This window comes from Camelus ferus, chromosome 35, assembly GCF_009834535.1.
Source record: "Camelus ferus isolate YT-003-E chromosome 35, BCGSAC_Cfer_1.0, whole genome shotgun sequence".
NCBI lineage: Eukaryota > Metazoa > Chordata > Mammalia > Artiodactyla > Camelidae > Camelus > Camelus ferus.
The window spans coordinates 20626334-20647592 of record NC_045730.1 but is presented as its reverse complement, the minus strand read 5'-3'; the positions used below and the strand labels follow the sequence as shown (position 1 = coordinate 20647592).

Sequence of the window (21259 nt, the reverse complement as noted above, 5' to 3'; positions counted from 1 at the left end):
AAGTAGAATTTTATATACGCTGTGATCATGAAACTGTTGTGTATGTATGTGCACTTGTTTATAGAAGAATGCACAGTTAAGAGTCAGAAAGGTGCTTCCCTCCAGAGGAGGAGTGGGCCTGACGCTGCCGGCCATGACGGACGACTGCGAAGTGAAACGCTCACAGTCCTGCAAGCTGAAGAACTCCTGCGAAGCTTTGGTACTTCCAACTGCCCTGTTTCTCTGCACCCTACTTCCCAACAGTTTCATTCCCATTAAACATAAAATGTTGTGTCCAAATGTTTTCGGAAACCAATTTTTCCCTCTGTTAATGCTTCTATGAAGTATCTTCTACTAATTTATCCATCTGCTTACTTTTATAACAAGATCATATTGTATATATTCTGTGTATGATTTTTATTGTTGGATATTGAAAATACGACCTTTTCCTCATTAGTCATCATTATTGCTACTGCAAGGACTACTTGTAAACTTTTTTACCCGTATTATTTTTGCAGTACAGATTACTAGACATAGGATTACCTGGTCAGCAGGTGTCGAATATTTTAAAGTCTACTTCTGATACATTTCTTTCTAGAAGGGTCATTCTAATTTAAATTTCTACTAATGCTGCGTCTTAGTTGTTTCCTTCCTTCACTGCTTTACTTGTTTGGCATCTGTTTCCCCACGAGGAAAAGGACCATCTGCCACCTGTCTCCCCAGTGTCTGGCTACTCAGTAGACATGTGCTGCAGTATGTCTCTCACAGTCAGTATCACATGATATATTACTATAATTTCCACACTTAGGTTTGCACTGTGCCTCCAGAACCTGAGTGAGTCTTAAGCTGCACACTTGACTGGTTTACTCTGAATTCCCTTAATTACTTTTTAAAGTTAAAGTAAACTTGTTACATCCATAAACCTGTACTTCCTCTCCTGAGGTTCTCTTTTAAGTCCATGTCCTTTGCACGTTTTAACTACAGGAGCCTTGACACTTTTTATGGGACTGTTAACACAGTGGAGCTGCGGCCGTCCCGCCCTTCACCCACCATTGCCTTCATTACTGAAATAACACTCATCACGTCTCTTCTGTTCTTCTTATCCAGCTGAAGTGTCTTAGGGAACCATGACAGTATTTTATTTACTTAACATTTAGGATGTTGTAAACCTTGACAATTTTAAGACAGTCAACTCAGTGTCCTCAAGAAAAGGACAGTGGATCCAATCACCTCAGTATATAAAACACTCTTACGTTTGCCAGTCATTTAAAGAACTTCCTACCTCTCCTATTTCCATAAGTGGTTCATTCATATCTACACCACCATAACCATACTGAAGGTCGGCTTCTGTCAATTTATTCTTTTTAATAAACTGGGTGTTGAGATATCTGAAAAAGAAACGTAATGTCAATAGAGACTATGTCAAAATCAGCAGGAAAACAAGGAACTTACAACTTTAGAACAATAATTTTAGGGTTATAAGTTAACTACAGAATAGTTCAGTAATATATCCAAAAGAAATTCACCATGTACAAATTAAAAATATAATTAAAAAAGATAAAACTATCAGCCCAACTCTCAGTAAGGCCCTAAGAGACACAGAATAGGACCTCTAGAGCAGCAAAAAATCCTGTTACCCCATCTCACTTAAAAAACACTCAAAGGTTTTGCTCTAAAAATTTCCAATATTCTTACAGCTCAACAGCTCCCGTCCAAGGGTCAGACCTCTACAAGCTAATTTGTTCACTCCCAGATTCTGCTTAAGTCAAGGTAAGTTCACTTTGCAATAAACAGAAAATGATTTTTAAAACACAGACATCAAGTAAGTTCTCTAATTTATATATTATCACCAGTGAAAGATGTAACTTTTCATTTTAAAATAAAAGATCACCATCAGGAGGTAAGAAAACAGAATAGAAATATAAGCAGAGGTGAGAGACTGACAATCACTCTGTTACCAGACTAATACCTAATGGACTCCAAGAATTACTGAGATGAAAAGAGAATTCTAGGATTAAACAAAATGTGTAGCAGGGTGTGGACCATCCTAGCACTCACTCTTCACCGTCCCAGATCTCACCACCACGCCTTCAATGCTCACCACCTAAAACTATTCGTTGGACAGGTTCTGCTAAGGTGGAAACAGCTATTGACAAATACAAGCATGTAGGCGAAACCTGCAAGATCTCTGCATTAAAACACACACTTCGGTGTTTGCTGCATCAAAATGAAAGGCCCACATGACGTCTACAGGCAGATGAAACTGAAAGCGGAAACAACTAAATTTCAGCTGTGTGACTCCACCGACAATTCCAGGAGATGATGGAAACAGGTCCTGCTGTTTACTCTGAAGCCCCGCAGCCACCACCGCCACGCAAGCCCTCCCACAGCCACCACTCAGGCTCGAGACGCCAAGACTTACAACCTCAGTGCTCCACTCTTTGGCCCGCTGGTCACAAAATCATTTTTTCCCTTCAAAATACCATTTAGCCTTTCCTTCCGTCCTCACCGTAAGCCTCCCAACTTCCTGCAGGTTTCGAACCCCTGCTCCTGCTGAGCGAGGGGACCTGGGCTGAGACGGGAGCATCAGCTGCAGGGAGAGCGGCTGCTCCCCCGAAGAGACCCTGGACTGCGCACCCCACCTCTGGCCTCTGGCCTGGTCATTCTGGTCTCAGCTCACACACACCTCCCTCCGCCCTACCTGGCCCCTCGCCAAATTAGCCTTGACTCCCCACCCCTGATGAAGTAACAGTTACGACACACCTCGCCTGCTCTCTTTTCAGCACTGGCTACGTGAAACAGCCCTGCTCCTTCCTCCATCTGCCTGTTCTGCATCCCGACCTCCTCTCTGGAAAATGAGGCCTGCAAAGCGCAGACCTGGTCCGGCAGGCAGAGAGGCAGTCCTTGAAAGATGCTTCTTCGATGAATTACAAAATGTATAAATGGATAACATTTCAGACAGCAGGGATGGCAAGAGTTAATATTAGAACACAAACTTGGAAGAGCAGCCGGAGCTGGACCATAAAAGCCGGGAACGCCAGGACAAAGAAGTACGCACCACACGGAAGCAACCCGGCAAGACGGACAACAGGACATGGGCACACGTGGGTCTCCGAGGGGCCCCATTAACACGGTAGGTAAACTGCGGCTGAGAGAGCTTGAGGGGCTCGGCAAGGTCCGCTCACCAGCAAGGGCAGAGCTGGCCCGGGACACTCACTCCACAAGTATCGACCAACTGCGCTCGACACGCCAGGGACTACAAGGCACCAAGCACAAAGAAACGAAAAATGAAAATGTGGTCTCTGCCTGGAGAGCTTCCCCATCAGGCAGAATGTACAAACACAAGCATGGAGCCCATCGACAGTGCGCAGCGCTGAGGAGGGGACCCTAACAGTCATGACTGCACCACATATGCGCCTTCCCACAGGGCCCCCGACTCCAAACCACTCCTGCCTGGTCAGTCTACCACGCCGTCCCAACAAGCCAGCCTACATGCCCATCAGGGCCTCACCCGCCATCAGCTCCATCATGGCGCCCCCCCCCGCCCCCGCCTCCCACACTCACAGCGCCTCTCCCTCCCGCCACTCCCCTCACTAACAGGGAGACCTGCCCACGCCCCGCAGGGATCACGGGCAGCATTCTCCACGTGGGTCTCTACTTTCCATTTCTGGCATCTCTGATTCACAACAAAATTCTCCTCTGAGGAAATCAACACCCTATTCGGGACATATGGCAGCCCCGGTACTCTCACACGGTGAGTGCAGACAGCAGAGCTGTGCGCTCAGTGACCCTGAGCGCAGCTGGCCGTGGGTCCTCAGGAGGGAGTCAACCGGTCCCTGCCCAGGTCTGTGTGCCCTGGGCGGCCGGCTGTCCCAGAACAGCTCCTGGAGGACAAATCACTGCTCTCTTCCCTCACGGGATGAATTTAAACTAACTTTCAATAACTACGTCCTTCTCACTCCAGACTACGACTCTTGATATTAGAAGCTTGACAGACAACATTTAAAATAATTTATAGATATAGTTTAAAGTGTAAGCAGTGCAATTTTTCATTTTGATACAGACACCAATCCTAATTTCTGATTGTACTATTTCATAGTCTAATTTATTAACAGCAAAATTATTTTCAAATAAAGACATATATATGTGGAAATCATAGAAGAAAATAGCATCCAAAAATTCAAAAAACAGTTCACACTACCTCACACAGGCTCCCACACTGTCCTGCTCACACGGCCTCACACAGGCTCCCTCCCTGTCTGCTCACACGGCCTCACACAAGCTCCCTCTGTCTTCTAACACTCCCTCACACAGACATCACTCACTGTGCTGCTATAATGCCTCATATAGGCTCCCTAACTGCTCACACAAGCTCACACAGGGACCACTCGCTGTCCTGCTCACATTGCCTCACACAGGCTCTCACTCTGTCCTGTTCACACTGCCTCACAAAGGTTCCCACACTCTGCGCACACTGCCTCACACAGGCTCCCTCCCTCTCTGCTCACAAAGCCCCACACAGGCTCCCTAACTGCCCTGCTCAAATGCATCACACAAGCTCCTTCCCTGCGTGCTCACACTGCCTCATACAGGCTCCCTTCCTGTCTGGTCACAGTGACTCACACAGGCATCCTGCACTGTCTCCTCAGGTGTATGCAGTGTACGTATCTTTATAATTCATCCTGTCAACAAAGTGGGTAGTAAGTATTGTTTGCCCTTTGGAGTATCCGAAGTAATAATTAATAACAATGTTAACTTTCAAGAACTACAGCCTAAGGGAATGAAGCCTCTCTAAGACCAGGCACTTTAACCTATCGAAACTGCGTTACGAGTTGGGTTCACGCGCTAACACCTACTGGATTCCAGGCTTTTAGTTCTCAAGCTAAAACCCTCAGGACCCCAGGTCAGGGTCCACGGCATCCTACAGACAATAGTGCCTGGAAAGGTCGGGCAGAAGCGTCACCGTTTTCCCTGAAAATGACAATCCCTCTCACGTATGCTAATGCACGTCCCTCTCATAAAGGATTCTAAGCAAAGAAGAGGCTAGAAATTGCCTCAAAAGAGTAATACTGAAAAGCACTTTTGAAACAAAACTGGTATTTTCCTTTATATTTTCTCACACAAATTTCCTTATAAACCATGATTAATAACAAGAGACAGCCTGGAATGACCTACTACTCCACAGGGAAAGACAACAGCCTTTATTTCAGCAGTTTTCACTTAACTACTGCCACACCTGCCTTCTGTGAGAAGGGTCCACCACCTGGTCTGCCCCCATAACCAAAGAAACAGTGCTGAGTCCCATGCAGCCACCAGCACAGGAGTGAAGCAAAACCCTCTATCAGTGAATCCCATGGCCCAGTGCTTCTAAGTCTTGCTGCAGACAGTGGAAAGTTAGTAAATGGTTTTGGACAGGGATCAAGTTTGCACTTGAGAAATTTACTAAACTGAGTATGTTAGGAATCAAAGGCTGGAGACTGGTTATGGGGACTTGATCACTAATAGTCCAGGTGAGAAATGGGGAAAAGCTTGAACTATAACAGTATGATAGCAATGCAAAGGGAATAATAAACTTAAGAGACATTTGGAGGATCTGACCAACAGGGCTCAGGTAGAAGGGATCCGCCCCCGTGGAGGATACCCGAGGCTCCTAGCACAGCCTGGCGCATTGCCTGGTGTCCAGTACGACCACTCCCTGACATCAGTAGTCGTGCAGGCAGTGTGTCCCAAGACAACAAGCTCCCTGAACATTGGCAGGAGCTCCTTGCAACCACAGAGCACCCTGGAGGTGCAGGGAAGCTCACGCCTCCTAACTTACACACCTGGGATAAAGCCGGGTGCTTACCCACGTGCAGGCTATAGCTAAAACCAAGAGTAACCAATTGAGATCTCAGAAAGAAGGTGGAGACTAAACAGAACCTACATAAGTGCCTGGAAGCGCGCGTCCAGAATGAGACTAGGCAGGATGAAGTTACGTGGACTTCATCAGGCTGACCTGGGTTTAAATCCTGCCCTTGTGATTTTCTCAGCTCGGTGACCTTGAGCAAGGTCATTTAACCTCCCTGACCCTTAGTCTTCCTCAGCTGTAAAAACGGAGACACTAACTACCTCACATGGCTCTACGTGCACACACACATGCACGTATATCACACGTACTGCAGAACTTAATGAATGCTCATTAATGGTACCGATTTCACGGTATTAATGTAAACAGCACCAAACTGACTGTGGTAAAGAAAGGCACAGGAGAGCCAAGAGAACAGGAGTCCCGGAAACTAAGAAAGAGCAGAACATGCTGAGTCTTTAGTGACACTTCTCAGCGGACGGGGGACCTGCTGCCTGACACGGAGTCCGCGCTCCCTCTGCCACCTGTGCACCTGTGGCCCTAGCTTCTCTGCAGTGGCGATGGCATGCAATGCTGTCACTCTGCCCCAAATCCACCCCGCTACAGAGCTAGGGAATTCTTAAAGCTCTAGTTATGACTACTCACTATGCAGGATGGGGGAAAAAATGAAATGCTAGGATGTTTCATGAGCAGCAAACACTGTTCAATATAATAAGCCAAATGCTGCCCTTGTCTGCAACTGCTGCCCTTGTCTGCAACTGCTGGTTTCTGGTTTTATTACATTTTGCTCTTGTAAGAAGAAATAAAAGGTACTGGCCATTTAGAAGTCAGCTCCAGTTTCTGACAGACAACTGACAGTGAGTCAAGGCCAGTGCTGTTACAAAAACCAAAGAGAACAGGAACCAGGAAAGCAAAGGACAGACATGCCTCAGCAACCATGCCTTGGCCCCAGGGTGGCTTCCTGCAAAGCAGCACGTAACTGTGCAGGTGATGCTTTGAGACCCAGCAAGAGACTGAGGCAGGGGTCCCCCTGTGGCGCAAGCCACACGCACAGCGCATACCTATCACTGCGGCCAGCACAGGCCACAGTCGCCTTCAGAGCGGATACCCAGGTCCAGGTGTGAAGGCCCTGGTGCTTAGCGGCACTATCCTTACCTACCCACTATCTTCAACAAACGGTCTCTGCCTTTTGCACCTCGGGACCTATTTCCATGATCTCTGGGAAGAAGCCAGAGAGGGCCGGCCCAGAATCCACGGGAACCACAGGAGTGGCGGTTAACACCAGAGATGGAGGCAGTGGCCAGAGGTGGGGAGAGGGGAGCTCAAAGCGGGGACCAAGGAAAACACATCAGAATCAGTCATTCAGGGAAAGGAAGAAAAGCAATCCAGACAGAAGGGCACAGGCTAAGGCAGGGAGAATGAACCACGAGGCATTCCGACATGTGGGCAGCTGGTGGCACCTAGAGAGGGGCGGGCAGGAGAGCCTGAGAGAAAGCCACCAGCACCCCCTGAATGTAGGCGCTGCATCCTAGAGTCAAGGGGGGGGCGCTCGGGGTGGGGGGTGGATTTACTTTGCTAAGTTTCATCCAAGCCGAAGTTCCCCTTTGGATCTGTTGAGATGTGGTCCCAGACAACTGAGGAAATGGAGCTATGCTGTCCAGCAGTCAAACACAACTTTCAGTTTTCACAGAGTAAGTTTCCACACACCACCTAGGTCCCCAGTCACCCACGTGACCCACACTACAGCCCTTCCCCCAGAACAGAGAAACGTCCCTCCACCGGGAAATGCGTTAGCTCTGTGTGTTTTGCTGGGTCACAGGAAATAAAACAAACCAGGAAAACTCCTCCAGTTACCCAGATACAGGCAGCTCTGCATGGGCTGCAGCAGGCCCCAGGCGCCCACCTGTACAAGTGGTCCATCCCCTGGGCACCCACCTGTACAAGCGGTCGATCCCCTGGGTGCCCACCTGTAAACAAGCGGTCCACCCCCCGGGCGCCCACCTGTACAAGCAGACCACCCCCCGGGCGCCCACCTGTACAAGCAGTCCATGTAGTCTGCACCCTTGCTGTACTCCTCCCAGTGCCTGTGGTACATCACCAGCACTTGCTCTTCAGACTCCAGAACTCTCTGTGTGGGAAGAAAAATCGTTTTCACACATGGACATGGAGGACTGACCAAGTCAAAAACAATTAAAAATGTTCATGACCTATACCCAGCAATTCCATGTGTGGGAATTTATCCTATAAAAATTGCGGTAACAGCAGAATAAATTAGCTACAAGGATGTTCACAGAAGTATTATTTACAAATTGGGAGCTGGAGGTTTGCAGATACTAACTACTATATATAAAACAGACAACAGCATTCTTCTGTACAGCACAGGGAACTGTACCCAGTATCTTGCAGTAATCTATCATGAAAGAGAATATGAAAAGGAATATACGTATATACATGTAGGACTGAAACACGATGCTGTACACCAGAAATTGACAACATTGTAAACTGACTATACTTCAGTAAAATAAATTTAAAAAAGGACATTAAGGCCCTTTGCGCTCTCTCTCCATGGAGTGTGTATCTACTTTTACTTTAACCTGAGCACCCAATTCCCACACCTCTTTCCTTGCCTTTCTCTTACCTTACATCGTATGCAGTGTGTATCTCTCTAAATAAATCTACCTTTACTCAACGGTGGCTCGCACTTGAATTCTTTCCTGTGCGAAGCCAAGGACCCACACTTGGCGGGGCATGCCCCAGGGGCTCAACCGAGACCTGGGACTCAGCCCTCCTTACGCCCTACATCCGTTTTCCTGCATCATATGTGTTTCCTGTCTTTCTTTTTTAAAGAAAACTTGGACTCTGCCATCCAAAAGGTACAAGTATTATGTACATATGGCGGCCAAGCAAATATACTGGGATTCTCAACAATTCTTTGATTGTACCAATCTTCAGGAATTTGGCCATCTTAACCTTTGTTGCAACAGCCTGGACCACAAAGGTCTTTACCTTTTGGGGAGTAAACTTCAGAATTTTATCTACGTGACATGCCCCACTCTCATGTGGAAAAGCCTCTTATTGCTTTAAAATCACTACACACACACACACACACACACACACACACATATATATTATTTAATTGATGGCCATATGATGGATCCTTTAATTTGGAGAAACTTCTAAATTGGTGAAAGTTCAGAGCGCTCTCATTATAAACAGCTGTTGTATTGGTATCTATTAAAATCAATCAAGTTTAAAGGTGGAAAAATATATCTAATGTTTAACCTAAGAACTTAGTTAAAAAAAAAAAAGGTTTGAAAAGCTACATTTGTGCTTTCCCTTTCCCCTCAATGGGTTTGAGAGATGCTAATAAAATCATTATAATAATTAATGTTACTTAGGTTGAGTAACTGGAAAAAGGAATGTAAAAAATGTCAAGATTTTTTTCTTAACAAGCAGAAATAAGGGACTTATCCCAAATGGATAAATATTTTTAGATGGTTATTTTGAATGGGATAAATAAAATGGACATTTTGGATTAAGATACAAGGGTCTGATACTACAGTACATTAAGTTAAAAAAAGGCCAAAGGGATCACCTACTGGTCCCCAATATTAAAGTTCAAACAAGTCCGCTTTATCTACCCCAGTTTAAAATGTATATATTTAAAGGGCTGGAAAAACATATAGACTGACATAACTGATCAGTGACTGGGGCAACAGACCAAATTAATCAAATTAAAAACTGACAAAGGCCTAAGTCCTTTGGCTGAAACTTAGGGATCCCAGAGACTTTTAGATAAAATTAGATAAAATGGACAAAAAATAAAAGGAAGAGGCTTCTGGCACTCCTTCTAGAATTAAGACTTATTGATTAAACCTAATAAATATTAAAATTAAAGGTATAAGAATCGATAAAATTGAGATAAAAGTTTGTAAAATTAGTATATTTAAATGGGCTTTATATAAACCTCTTTTGCTTAATTATGTTGTGGGATAGATATGTTTCAATGGGAAAACGCTTCCCCTTCAAAAAAAATAAAAAAAAAATAAAAAAGGACATTAAATTTAAAAAAGGAGAACTCATTATACTACTGTTAAAACATTTCTATACGTCTAAAATTATTCCAAAATAAAGTTTTTAAAAATTATACAACCTATGCTAAAATATAAAATTAGAAATGCCTCACACAGTTGTCAATTATAACTAAAGCTGACCAGCTCACAACAGAACTTTGGCTGTAAAACCAACATAGTAAACATTTTAAGACCATTTTAAACTACCTGCTATTAAAACAACTTTCATGAACTAATAAATGCAATATTAGAACACTTAGGTGTATCTGCCATATATAATAAAAACAATACAGCATTTCCTACAAGTCAAAACCAGAATGAAGTATCACCTCACACCTGTCAGAATGGCTATCATCAAAAGTTAAGAAACAGCAAGTGCTGGTGAGGATGTGGAGAAAAGGGAACCCTTGTGCACCGCTGCTGGGAACGTAAACCAGTGCAGCCCCTCAGGAAAACACTATGGAAAACACGGTGGTCCCTCCAAAATTAAAAACAGAATTACCATATGAGCCAGCAATTCTACTTCCGGGCATTTACCCAAATAAAAAGAGAACACTAATTCAAAAAGAGATATGCATCCCAGCGTTCACAGCAGTATTGTTTACAACAGCCAAGACAGGGAATCAACTTGTGTTAATGGATAAAGAAGAGGTAGTACCACATCTGTGTATGTGTGATGGAATATAGATACATTCCAGCCAGGGAAAGAGAAACCTTGCCATTTGCAACAACTCGGATGGATGCATATGCTAAGTGAAGTAAGTCAGAGAATGACAAATACCTCATGATCTTACATATATGCAGAATCTAAAAAACAAACGAACAAGCAAAACAAAACAAAAATGGACTCATAGATACAGAAAACAAAGAGGTGGTTGCCAGAGGGGAGGGGTGTGGAATGGAGGTCCAAAAACGTGAGGGGATTAAGAGGTACAAACCCCCAGTTAGAAAATAAATAAGTCACAGGGAATGTAAGGTACAGCATAAGGAATACAGTTAGTAATTTCGTAATAGCTTTGTTTGAGGACAGACGGTTGTTGAGTCTTAATGTGATAATTTCATAATGTGCAAACGCTGAGTCACTATGCAGTGCACCTGAAACTAAAAATATTGTACATCAACTATATTTCAATAAAAACAAAATAAAGTAGGCTTTGGAAAACTAAAAAAGAGAAGGGTAGATCATTTTCTTCAAATGTTACAAGGAAAGTATCACATGATCGGCTGTGTTCTACTTCCAGACCACTACCTGCTTCCAGCCATGCGCAGGGTTAGACACATCATCACAAAGACCGTGTTATCGTCCCTCCACTGTACAGACGAAAGGAACTCAGAGCTCAGTCCACAACGCAGGTTACGTGAGCTGCCCGTAGTCACAGAGCTAGTAAAAAGTAGTCAAGTTTCTAGACCAAACAAAAAATGATCTCATCCAGTTCCTGATAAGACCAGTCATCCAAAATAAGTTTAAAATGCTGCATAGAGTGAAACATTGCAAAATTCATTTGCTGTTCACACTCAGGTCCAGTCTGTGATGCTGTCCTCACGTATCTGGCACCTGAACCCAAATAACTGCTCACAGAGGTCTTCTTTTTTTTAATTGAAGTATAATTGGTTTACAGTGTTAGCTTCAGTTGTACAGCAAAGTGATTCAGTTATACACATATGCCTGTTCTTTTCCAGGTTCTTTTCCATTTTAGGTTATTCCAAGATATTGAATATAATTCCTTGTGCTACATAGCAGGTCCTTGTTGTTTACTGATTTTATACATAGTAATGTGTATCGGTTCATCCCAAACTCCTAACTTATCCCTCCCCCAATTCCCTTCCCCTTTGGTAACCATAAGTTTGTTTTCTATAAACAAATCTATGTATGTATATGCATGACTGGGACATTGTGCTGTACACCGGAAACTGACACATTGTAACTGACTATATTCCAATAAAAACTACAATTAATTTTTTAAAAAGTTTGTTTTCTATGTCTGTGAGTCTGTCTCTGTTTTGTAATAATTTCATTTGTATCATTTTTTTAAGATTCCACATATAAGTGACATATATATTTGCCTTTCTCTAACTGGCTTCATTTAATATGATAATCTCTAGGTCCACCCATATTGCCACAAATGGCATTATTTCATTGTTTTTATGATCAATATTCCATTTTATACATATGTATGTATGTATATATATATATACGTGTGTGTGTGTGTATATATATACATATATATATACACACACACACACACACACACGTACATCCCACAACTTCTTTATCCAATTCATCAGTAGATGGACATTTAGGTTGTTTCCATGTCTTGGCTACTGTAAACAGTGCTGCTATGAACACTGGGGTACATGCATCTTTTCAAATTAGAGTCTTCTCCAGATATATGCCCAGGAGTGGGATTGCTGGATCATATGGTACCCGTACTTCTAGCTTTTTTACGGAACCTCCATACTGTTCTCCATAGTGACCAATTTACACTCCCACCAGCAGTGTAGGAGGGCTCCCTTTTCTCCACACCCTCTCCAGCATTTATCATTTGTAGACTTTTGATGACGGCCATTCTGACTGGTGCAAGGTGATACCTCACTGCAGTTTCGATTTGCATTGCTCTAATAATTAACAATGTTGGGCATCTTTTCACCTGCCTGTTGGCCATCTGTGTGCCTTCTTTGGAGAAAGGTCTATTTAGGTCTTCTGTCTATTTTTTTATTGGGTTATTTATTTAATTTATTTATTTATTTATTTGACATTGGGTTGGCTGTATGAGCTATTTGTATATTCTGGAAATTAAGCCCTTGTCAGTCACATCATTTGCAAATATTTTCTCCCATTCTGTAGGGGTTTTTTTTTTTTTTTTTTTTTTTTTTGCTTTGTTGATAGTTTCCTTTGCTGTGCAAAAGCTTTTAAGTTTAATTAGGTCCCATTTGCTTATTTTTGCTTTTATTTCCGTTACTCTAGAAGTTAGATCCAAAAAAACATATTGCTGCGATTCACAGAGAGTTTCTAATGGGCTTTTAAATTTACCATTTCCCTTTTTATTTCTAGGTTTTTGTAAGACCTTATACAGGATATGAAGAGACAGCTAAAAGGTTGAAAATAAAGACAGAGATTCACCAAGAGGTGGAAAGCAACAGTGAAAAGAAAACCCGCTTCTATGAACACCATCCAGGACACGTGAGTACATTTTCAAGCTGAACAAACCTTGACTTTAAACTCTGCTCTTTCACTGACCAGTTGTACGATCTTGAGCAACTAAACTGCTTTCCCTTGGAGAACCTAGCAGCACAGTGCTTGACTCGCAGCTCCTAAACACGTATTAGGAAAATGCTTTTCAGGAAACAAAACAAATAACTTTAACTTGATATAAGTTCTGTACTAGGAAACAGTGACCTAGTCGAGTGACTACATAGCTGTAGACGCGCCGACATCATATACATATTAGGACTCACCTTGTGCAAATGCCGTACGTGATTTTCCAAAAAAATCTTAGTTTCTGCATAAAGTCTTTCTCCAAGGGGTTCAGGATAGGCCACACATAAAGCATAGATATCTCTAGTTACATTGTTAAGGTTTTCATATTCATTCAGGACATTACTTTAAAACACGTAAGATTTAACTCATGTTTGGCATTAAAAACTGAAAAATCAGGGTGAGGGGTCTAGCTCAGTGGCAGAGTATGTGCTTAGCATGCACAAGGCCCTGGGCTCGACCCCCAGAACCTACATTAACAAAATTAATTAATTAATGTAATAAGAAAAATCATCTCATTTTTGCATTTAGGATTATATGTATATATAGAATAAAAGGTAAAATACATAACCATGCTTACTTTAAAAAGCACTGTAAGATTCATTCATTTATTCATTCAACAAATAATTAGTTGATGGCATTGTAAGGAAAATTGTTTCTCTCAGAGAGGTTAAAATTCAGAGTGGGATTCTGGGAAATCAAGTTACCCCAAAATCTAAAAAATTAGGTTTATGTAAGAACAGACATATGGGACTCAGCAAAGGGCTCTGGAACATGACACAAGAGGCAGATACATCTAAGCAATTCCGAGAAACCAAAGTCACAAAAATTACTCATGTGACGCATTTTCCAACATCACAGTCCTCATCAGAATGTTCTACAATTGACCCACCATCCTTCAGAATTTATTCTATTAGACGAATTACAGAATGAGCAGGAACATTAGGGAATTCACCGAGCTCCTGAACACAGCCGCGCACCCCGGCGGCGGCGCCCTCCCCCGGACTCCCAGGGAAGCGGCCTCCAGGGCCTTCACCATGGCAGCCGGCCACCTGGACGGGTTCTCCGCCCTCTGGCTGCCACTCCCTCAGCTCTAAAGCAAGGACGTCCGCACGGAGCCCCTGCAAGACCCCAAGCGGCTCACGCATGTTAAAGAGCCTCAAAAGACTACGCACCGCTGACCAGAAGCGGATAGCGAGACGCACGTGGCGACCCCGGACCAGCAAGCTGAGTCTCAAAGCACGGCTGATTATCTGGGGTGGAGACAAGTGCTATACTTCACATATGGATCAGAAAATACTACAAAATAAAACCTTGTGCTTAAAAACAAATCAGATGTAGGATGCAGGTCCCTCCTCCTCTCTTCCCCCGCGCCTTCTGTACCTTTCTCCTCTTGGTGCAGCAGCAGTGACTGACACCTCTGCCCTGCCCTCCGCTGGTCCTGACCACCCGTGTCCCCAGCCCCTGACACACAAGTCACGTAGCATCTACCTTCTCCTTCAGCGGGAGAGTTTCCATATTGCACTGCTGGGGTTTGGGGATTGTCCTGACAGCTGCCAAAAGGCAGAAAACCATGAATGAAGGTACACTTGCTCCTCAGTCTCCAGAGGACTGACTCCAGGACCCTCTGTGATACCAGAATCCCATGATCCCAAGCCCCTTCCAGTTGGCCCTCCACATCCAGGGTCCCGGGGCCGACAACCATTTACTGAAAAAAAGCGAGTATGGGTGGACCCAAGCAACCCAAACCCAAGCAGGGTCAACTGTACATGAAAAAGGCCTGAGAACTCCAACCCAGAGAAGCAAACAGCAAGTGCACACCTGCACCCGGCCTGTATCACATCATGAGACAGCCGACAAACACACTGCAAGGGCAAATTCCAGCCACCCCGACTGCGCCCGAGCTGTCACAGAGAGTCACCGCTCCGTGTGACACAGAATTCTAAAAACAGTCCCCCAAGATTCCCACCCTCACAGCTGGGATGTGGTCTAAGGCAGCACACCCCAGGCACTGCGCTCGAAGGCACCGCTCTCGGCGAGGGGACGCCACAGCTGTGATAACGATTGCTAACCAGCTGACTGGAAAATGGGGCACATGCGGACTTGCGTGGCGGCCTCCTTTAACCCCAGCGCAGGCCCCCGCCAGGCCCACCCCCTGCGCCAGTTGCAGACGGGGAAGCCTGACCTGCACGGCTGGCTCTGGAGACAGAAGGGGCCACACACAACCACCAGAAAGACATGGAGAGCAAGTCCCAGTCAGCAGTCACAAAGGAAACCGGGGCCTCAGCCCTGCAACTGCGAGGAACTAAACTCTGTGGATTAACAGGAATGGGTTTAGAAGGGGACCCTGAGCTCTGGACGGGAACACGGCCAGCCACCCCCCGATTTCCACTGTGAGACCCTGAGCTGAGAACCCAGTCACACTACAGACTTCTGACCTGCACAACTGGAAGGTGATGAAAGGGTGCTTCTTTAGGTCACTAAATCTGCAGTGACTTGGGCCCTCGAGGAGAGCACGATGTCTTCCATCTATGCCACCCATCAACCAGAATGCCCTGCACACCTGCCTGGGCCTGGGACCCCTACCAAGGACGTGCGCTTGGGTCCCCTGTTGGCAATACCTCCACAGCTCATCTGCCCCTTGGGGAGAAAGACCCTCTGGTTCATGCAGTGTCCACCCAGTCCCCGACGCCTCCCTCAGGGCTCAGACACAGAGCTCAGGCCCCAATCCCACCCCCTCCCTCACCCTGGGATCCAGCGTGCACAGGGTATCCTGTGGTGCAGACTCAGGATGGTTAGGGGTCTGCCTGGCATGTGGCCTGTCCTGCCCCATCTCCCAGCTGATGCTGGGCTGCTGCCACGACACTGTCCCAGCTCTCTGTGCTGAGGACCCCAATGCTAAGGAGCTAAAGCACTGTAACACTGTGGGTTTACCTTGGTGCCAGAGTTCAGACCGTGGGTGCTGGGTCGCATTGTTTTCTCTATGTATATAATAATATTTAACAACATAGTAATATATACACACTATACCTACATGTATATATAAAACCTGTGTGTCTATGTATACGTGTATTTTAAAAAAAAAAAGATGGCTGTCATGTAGGACTGCAGGACCCCAGGTTTCAGACTGTCCTAGGGAAACCACAAGTTTGTATTTTCATGTAAAACCCCTAACTCACAAAGGCAGACCACCCAGTTAAGAAACGTGTCCATCTCACCACCACTGAATCTGCCGCCACTCTGTGCCCGGAACCCTCCCCCAGACACTCGCACCCACCCCTCCCTCTGTTCCAGTCTCCACTCAAGTACCACCATCCTCAGGGATGCCATCCTCAGCCACCATCCTTGGCCACCATCTTTAGAGCCTCCACACACACTCGAACCCCTTCCACCTGCTTTACTGGCCTCCCGGCACTGACCCCACCCCCCACAACTGCAAGTCCTGGGAGCTCTCTTCACAGCAGTCTGGCTCCGTTTCCCTCAGCAGTGGGAAGGGAAGCAGTCTGTTTTGTTCACAACCACTCCCAAGCCTGAAGCCGTGCGAGGGCTTGGCTCGTACAGATGGCTGGCTGCCCCATGCCGGGGATGAGCCTGGAAACGTGCACAGTGGTGAGTGTGGAAAGTTCTTCCGTTCCAAGAGAGCGGAGGCCTGCCTCAGGGCCCAGCGAGCTTGTCGGCCTCCCAAGAAGGATACGAGAAGCGGTCGTTCCACGTGGCTCTCTCCACGTACTCCAGCATGACCACGGCTTTGATTGTCGTGAGGAGCTTGTTCCAGGTCTCATCAAAATCCACCACTCTCGGTTTCAAAGACATCGTGCAAGTTTAGTGTTGAAATCTGTGAATCAGAAAACAACAGCAACGTTAGCCGAGTGCTGCGAGCTCAGCTCGGGGGATCCGACAGCGAGACGCCCGGAGGCAGAACCGGGCACGCATGCGGTCGTGCTGGTCCAGACAAGGGAGTCCATAGGATATTCGCATCCACCACAAACTCTAGGAAACGAAAAGCTTTCACCACATTATTGTAATCCAGGGTGTTCCAAGATCGAGAAGCCTCGGTTACTGCGCTGAAAGAAGCATGGACCAGTGGGCCGAAAACCCAACCATGAGACACACATAAGAGACACCCAATAACAAAGTTTTGGCCCCAATTCCTTGTGGTCTGCACTCCTTAAACTGGGGGCTGAGGTCGTACACAGGGGAATATGAGAAAACATGAGAAAACTAGACGGTTCATTTTCCTGGAGCATCGGTTCATCCAGATTTCAAATCCTTCTCAACGTTACATCAGACGAACAGAATTAAAAGAGAAACGTCTTAAGGGTTAATTTAACTGCACGAGGGAACACTTTTTCCAGCATGTTTTCACATCCTCCCCAAAGTTTTCCGTTATTATGGGGACTATGATGCACCAAGCCGGCCTGCAGCCCAGGCCACACGAGGAGGGGACATCCTTTCTCCTGCCTCCCACCGTAGGGAGAAGGGGGGTGCACAGAAAGGAAGAAAGAGGCGAGGCGGGGAGACCAGCTGCACGGCCCCGGCCCCCACACTGGAGGTGGCCCCAGGCCCTTCTTACATTCTGTCCCAGGAAAAAGAACTCAAGAGGAGTCCCAGGAATAGGCTTCAAGGAAGAGAAGAAAAGGAATCGGCAAGAAGACTAACAAAAGCCCAAAAGAGTGTGTGCCACCCTGAACTAAGACTCTCTTTCTTCGATGTGCCAGGGACCCCACCTCCAGGCCTTAAACTTCCTCTAACTAGAATGGGCTAGCAGTAATTCCTGTGCACTGCATGGATGCTCTGGCGCCAGCCCTCAGGAGTTCTGGGTTGCATTCATCCTTCATTCATCAAGGAAACACTACTGTTAACGTCCATACAGTAGAAACTATGAGCCAAGCACAATTCTAAGTGCTTTATATAAACTCATTTAAACCCCCCAACAAACTGACTGAGGGGGCCTCACTGTTCTCCCCTCCCCGTTTTCTCCATAGAAACATGACAACGGGGTGACAGGCATGGAGCTATTTACTGGTGGCACCAGGAGGACTGAGACCAGGCTGGAGCCCGTGCCCTAGGCCACTACACACAGCTGTTCTGCTACTAACATTTTTAGTGAACTCTTAAGATATACACCAGGCACTGCTCCAGGCTGAGGAAGTTCCTGGCCTTCAGGAAGGTGAGAATCTTGGATCTGGTACTCAGAAACAAAAATAACCAACCTAAACCCCAAAGCCGCCGCCCCACTTGTCCTCCTCAGAGCTGGGGGCCGGGGGCGGGGGGGGGGGGGCGCGGGGAGGCGTGCATTGCAGGCAGCAGCTCAGGCTCACAGGCTGCCTCCCCGACAGGACGCTGGACTAAAGCACCTGTGCTCTGGGTCTTCTCAGGGGACTTTCTTCCCTGACATCTAAGCCGGTAACGTTCCTGCTCCCAGGTCACTGAACACGGCAGGCTGATCCACAGCCTACCTTTTATCCCGGTTGTTTCTATACCCAAAATTCTTCTCTTCTCCGTGTCCCCCCCCCCCCCCCGCCCCGACACTCAGCCCTGGCCCAGTGTACCAGCTCTCAGGAAACTTTCCAGGCCCACATAGGCCAGGTAAGGTGCCCGCTTCTTAATTACTTGAGAACTCTATGCTTCGTCTCTGTTGGAGGATGAAACCGCCCTCCACAGTAACTGTCTGAGTATTTCCCGAAGGGAGGGGAGATTCTGTAACTCTGTACCAAAAAGCCGGCCTGTTCCCTTCGCGTTCGTTCCCTCCCCTCATAAAAACAGCACGACGCCATACATGCTGCTCGTGCATGACTTTAATGGTGGCACAGATTACCTTTTACCTTTAGGCAAGTTTTGACAGACTCAGCCTGGCACTAACGTCCATGCTGAGACCAACAGCTCTATGGCAGAAGGGGTTTATGTGCAGTGTCAGCCCACTCCTAGACAGTGGACGATGTGGCAGCCAAGGTGAGGGAAGCACCAGCCCAGTGACACACACTGGGAACTAACAAACCAGTAACAGGAAATATGCTGAAACAGTCTGTTAAATTCTCTGCTTGCCCAACCGAAAACTCATATACTAAAAAAATGTTAAGTTCCTTCATTTTACTTAAACTGTTTAAACAGTAATTTATTTCTAGAGTATTTACGTAAGGATATTTCAGAGAGAGAGCAAAGAAACAGGACCACGACTGCCGCACTGTTCTCTCTGCTTCCCAAGCAGTCAGACAACTCACAAAGTGCACGGGGCCTTGCCTGTCACTCCTGTGCCTTCCCGGGACCACACCACGTCCTGCCGGGACCACGACCACCCCAGTCAGTGCGAGTATGGTCCACTGCGTGCCTGCAGGGCTCAGACCTCACGCCGCCCAGTGTCCTCCAGTTTTCCCCCAGGCTCACGCACGCCAGGCTGGGGTCTTGAACACTGCGGCACACAGGTCCTGTGCCTACGGCCCATGAGTGATCTGGGCCCCAAAAAGAAATCACAGGCTCCAAATACCAAAAAAAAAAAAACAAAACAAAAAAACAAAAAACCTGCAAAATACAAATTCATGTTTAAATACATTTACAAATAATATTAGGTCACATTAACTACATTGATATAGTGATTTCATTACATTTGAAAGCGGCTTATAGATTAGACTGATCAGGCACTCAGAGCACCATTTCTAAATATGTACGACTGTCACCAACTTAAGTTAGATAATTACAAAAATGATCTGTACAGTCACCACGTGACCCAGCAATTCCACTCCTATGCAAAAGAACACACGTCTACACAGAAACCTGTACACAAATGTTCCCAGCAGCATTATGCAGAGGCCAGAACAGTGGAAAGAACTCAAATGTCCATCAAGTGATAAATGGACAGATAAAACGTAGTGCGTCTGCACAAAGGAGCCTTATTCTGCCATACAAGGGAACGAAGTACCGACAGGCACTGCGATGTAAGTGAGCCTCGAAGGCACGCCAAGTGAGTAAAGCTGGTTCCAGAAGACCCGGTATTGTATGACCCCATTTATATGAATTATCCAGAAGAGGAAAACTTGTAGACAAAGAAAGTATTTTAGTGGGAAATAACTGCTGATTAGGGGACAAAAAAGTTCTAAAATTCACTGTCATGTCAGTGTTTGCACAACACTGTGAATGTGCTGAAAACCACTGGATCATACATTTCAAATGGGCACATGGAATGGTACGTGAAGGATATTTCAGTAAGGCTGTTAGACATTTGAGGAAATAACCCTATCCAAAATTTTGGAGCAATGTGACGTGGAGGGGAGGGGAGAATGGGTATATTTACGTGGCTGCATTTCTGAAACCCGTCTCCCTCACTGCCACATACCAGTTACCGGCTCCCCCTGCCAGAGGCAGTATTTATTACATGTGTCTGGGGTGTTTGTGCATGTGGGGTATTCCCTCTTTTTACATATATCACTTACAGAGATGATCTTTTCTCACCTGTTTCACATAAATGGTATTACACTGCGTATTCAACAATATATTTACTTAACAGTGTATTTGGGAAAATATTTCATATTAATACATAAGGATTTCTTTACTCTTCACAGCATTCCGTTATTTGGCTGAATCAGGATTCATTCTACTATGTTTGACACAGTATGTGATGAATCCTCCAAAATTAAAGTGCCTAGTTTAGTAACAGTAATTTTAAGTTAAATTGTTTTTTAAAAAATGGATAAGCTCTTTTTACATTGACATTCACAAGACTTTCTTCCAAAGACTGTGATAGTACAATTTAAGTTACAACTGCTACATATACTTATTGATAAGATAAAAAACATTATCATTATCTTTAACTTAAATGCCTTATGAATTCCTCCCATGCTATATGTATTACACATACAAGCATTACTAACCATCAACCTGCAAGTCAGCAAAATCCAGACTGCAGGAAACTACTGGATAATCAGATTTCTTCAATAAACTGTACACACAAATAAGAGAGGGAGAGAAAAGAAATAAGACTGAGAGAGATATATAAAGGGAGAATTGAGCTAAAATAGACCAAAAGGCACATTAATCTACCACAGTGTGACTCATCTTTTCTGGATCCAGATTTGAGCTCTTTTTCTAAATTATATTTATGATACCCCTAGA

At 45.4% G+C, this 21259-nt stretch overlaps 1 protein-coding gene across 7 annotated transcripts in view; it reads right to left on the bottom strand.

Annotated features, from left to right (window-relative positions):
* Positions 1 to 21259, bottom strand: part of CUL2 (cullin 2) — an 80796-nt gene that overhangs the window by 42263 nt on the left and 17274 nt on the right. For 5 of the 7 annotated variants that reach the window (XR_004317535.1, XM_032474057.1, XM_032474056.1 and 2 more), the window contains 4 exons: positions 16848 to 16988; positions 13354 to 13456; positions 7858 to 7952; positions 1262 to 1367 (listed from right to left, as the gene is read on the bottom strand). Coding sequence is in view for 6 of the 7 variants with exons in the window: in XM_032474057.1 (XP_032329948.1) it covers positions 1262 to 1367; positions 7858 to 7952; positions 13354 to 13456; positions 16848 to 16966 (423 nt within the window). In the remaining variant the exon portion in view is untranslated. Of the gene's footprint in view, positions 1 to 1261; positions 1368 to 2488; positions 2624 to 7857; positions 7953 to 13353; positions 13457 to 16847; positions 16989 to 19393; positions 19564 to 21259 lie in introns of those variants that run through there. The other 2 variants (XM_032474059.1, XM_032474061.1) reach the window with 2 other exon arrangements.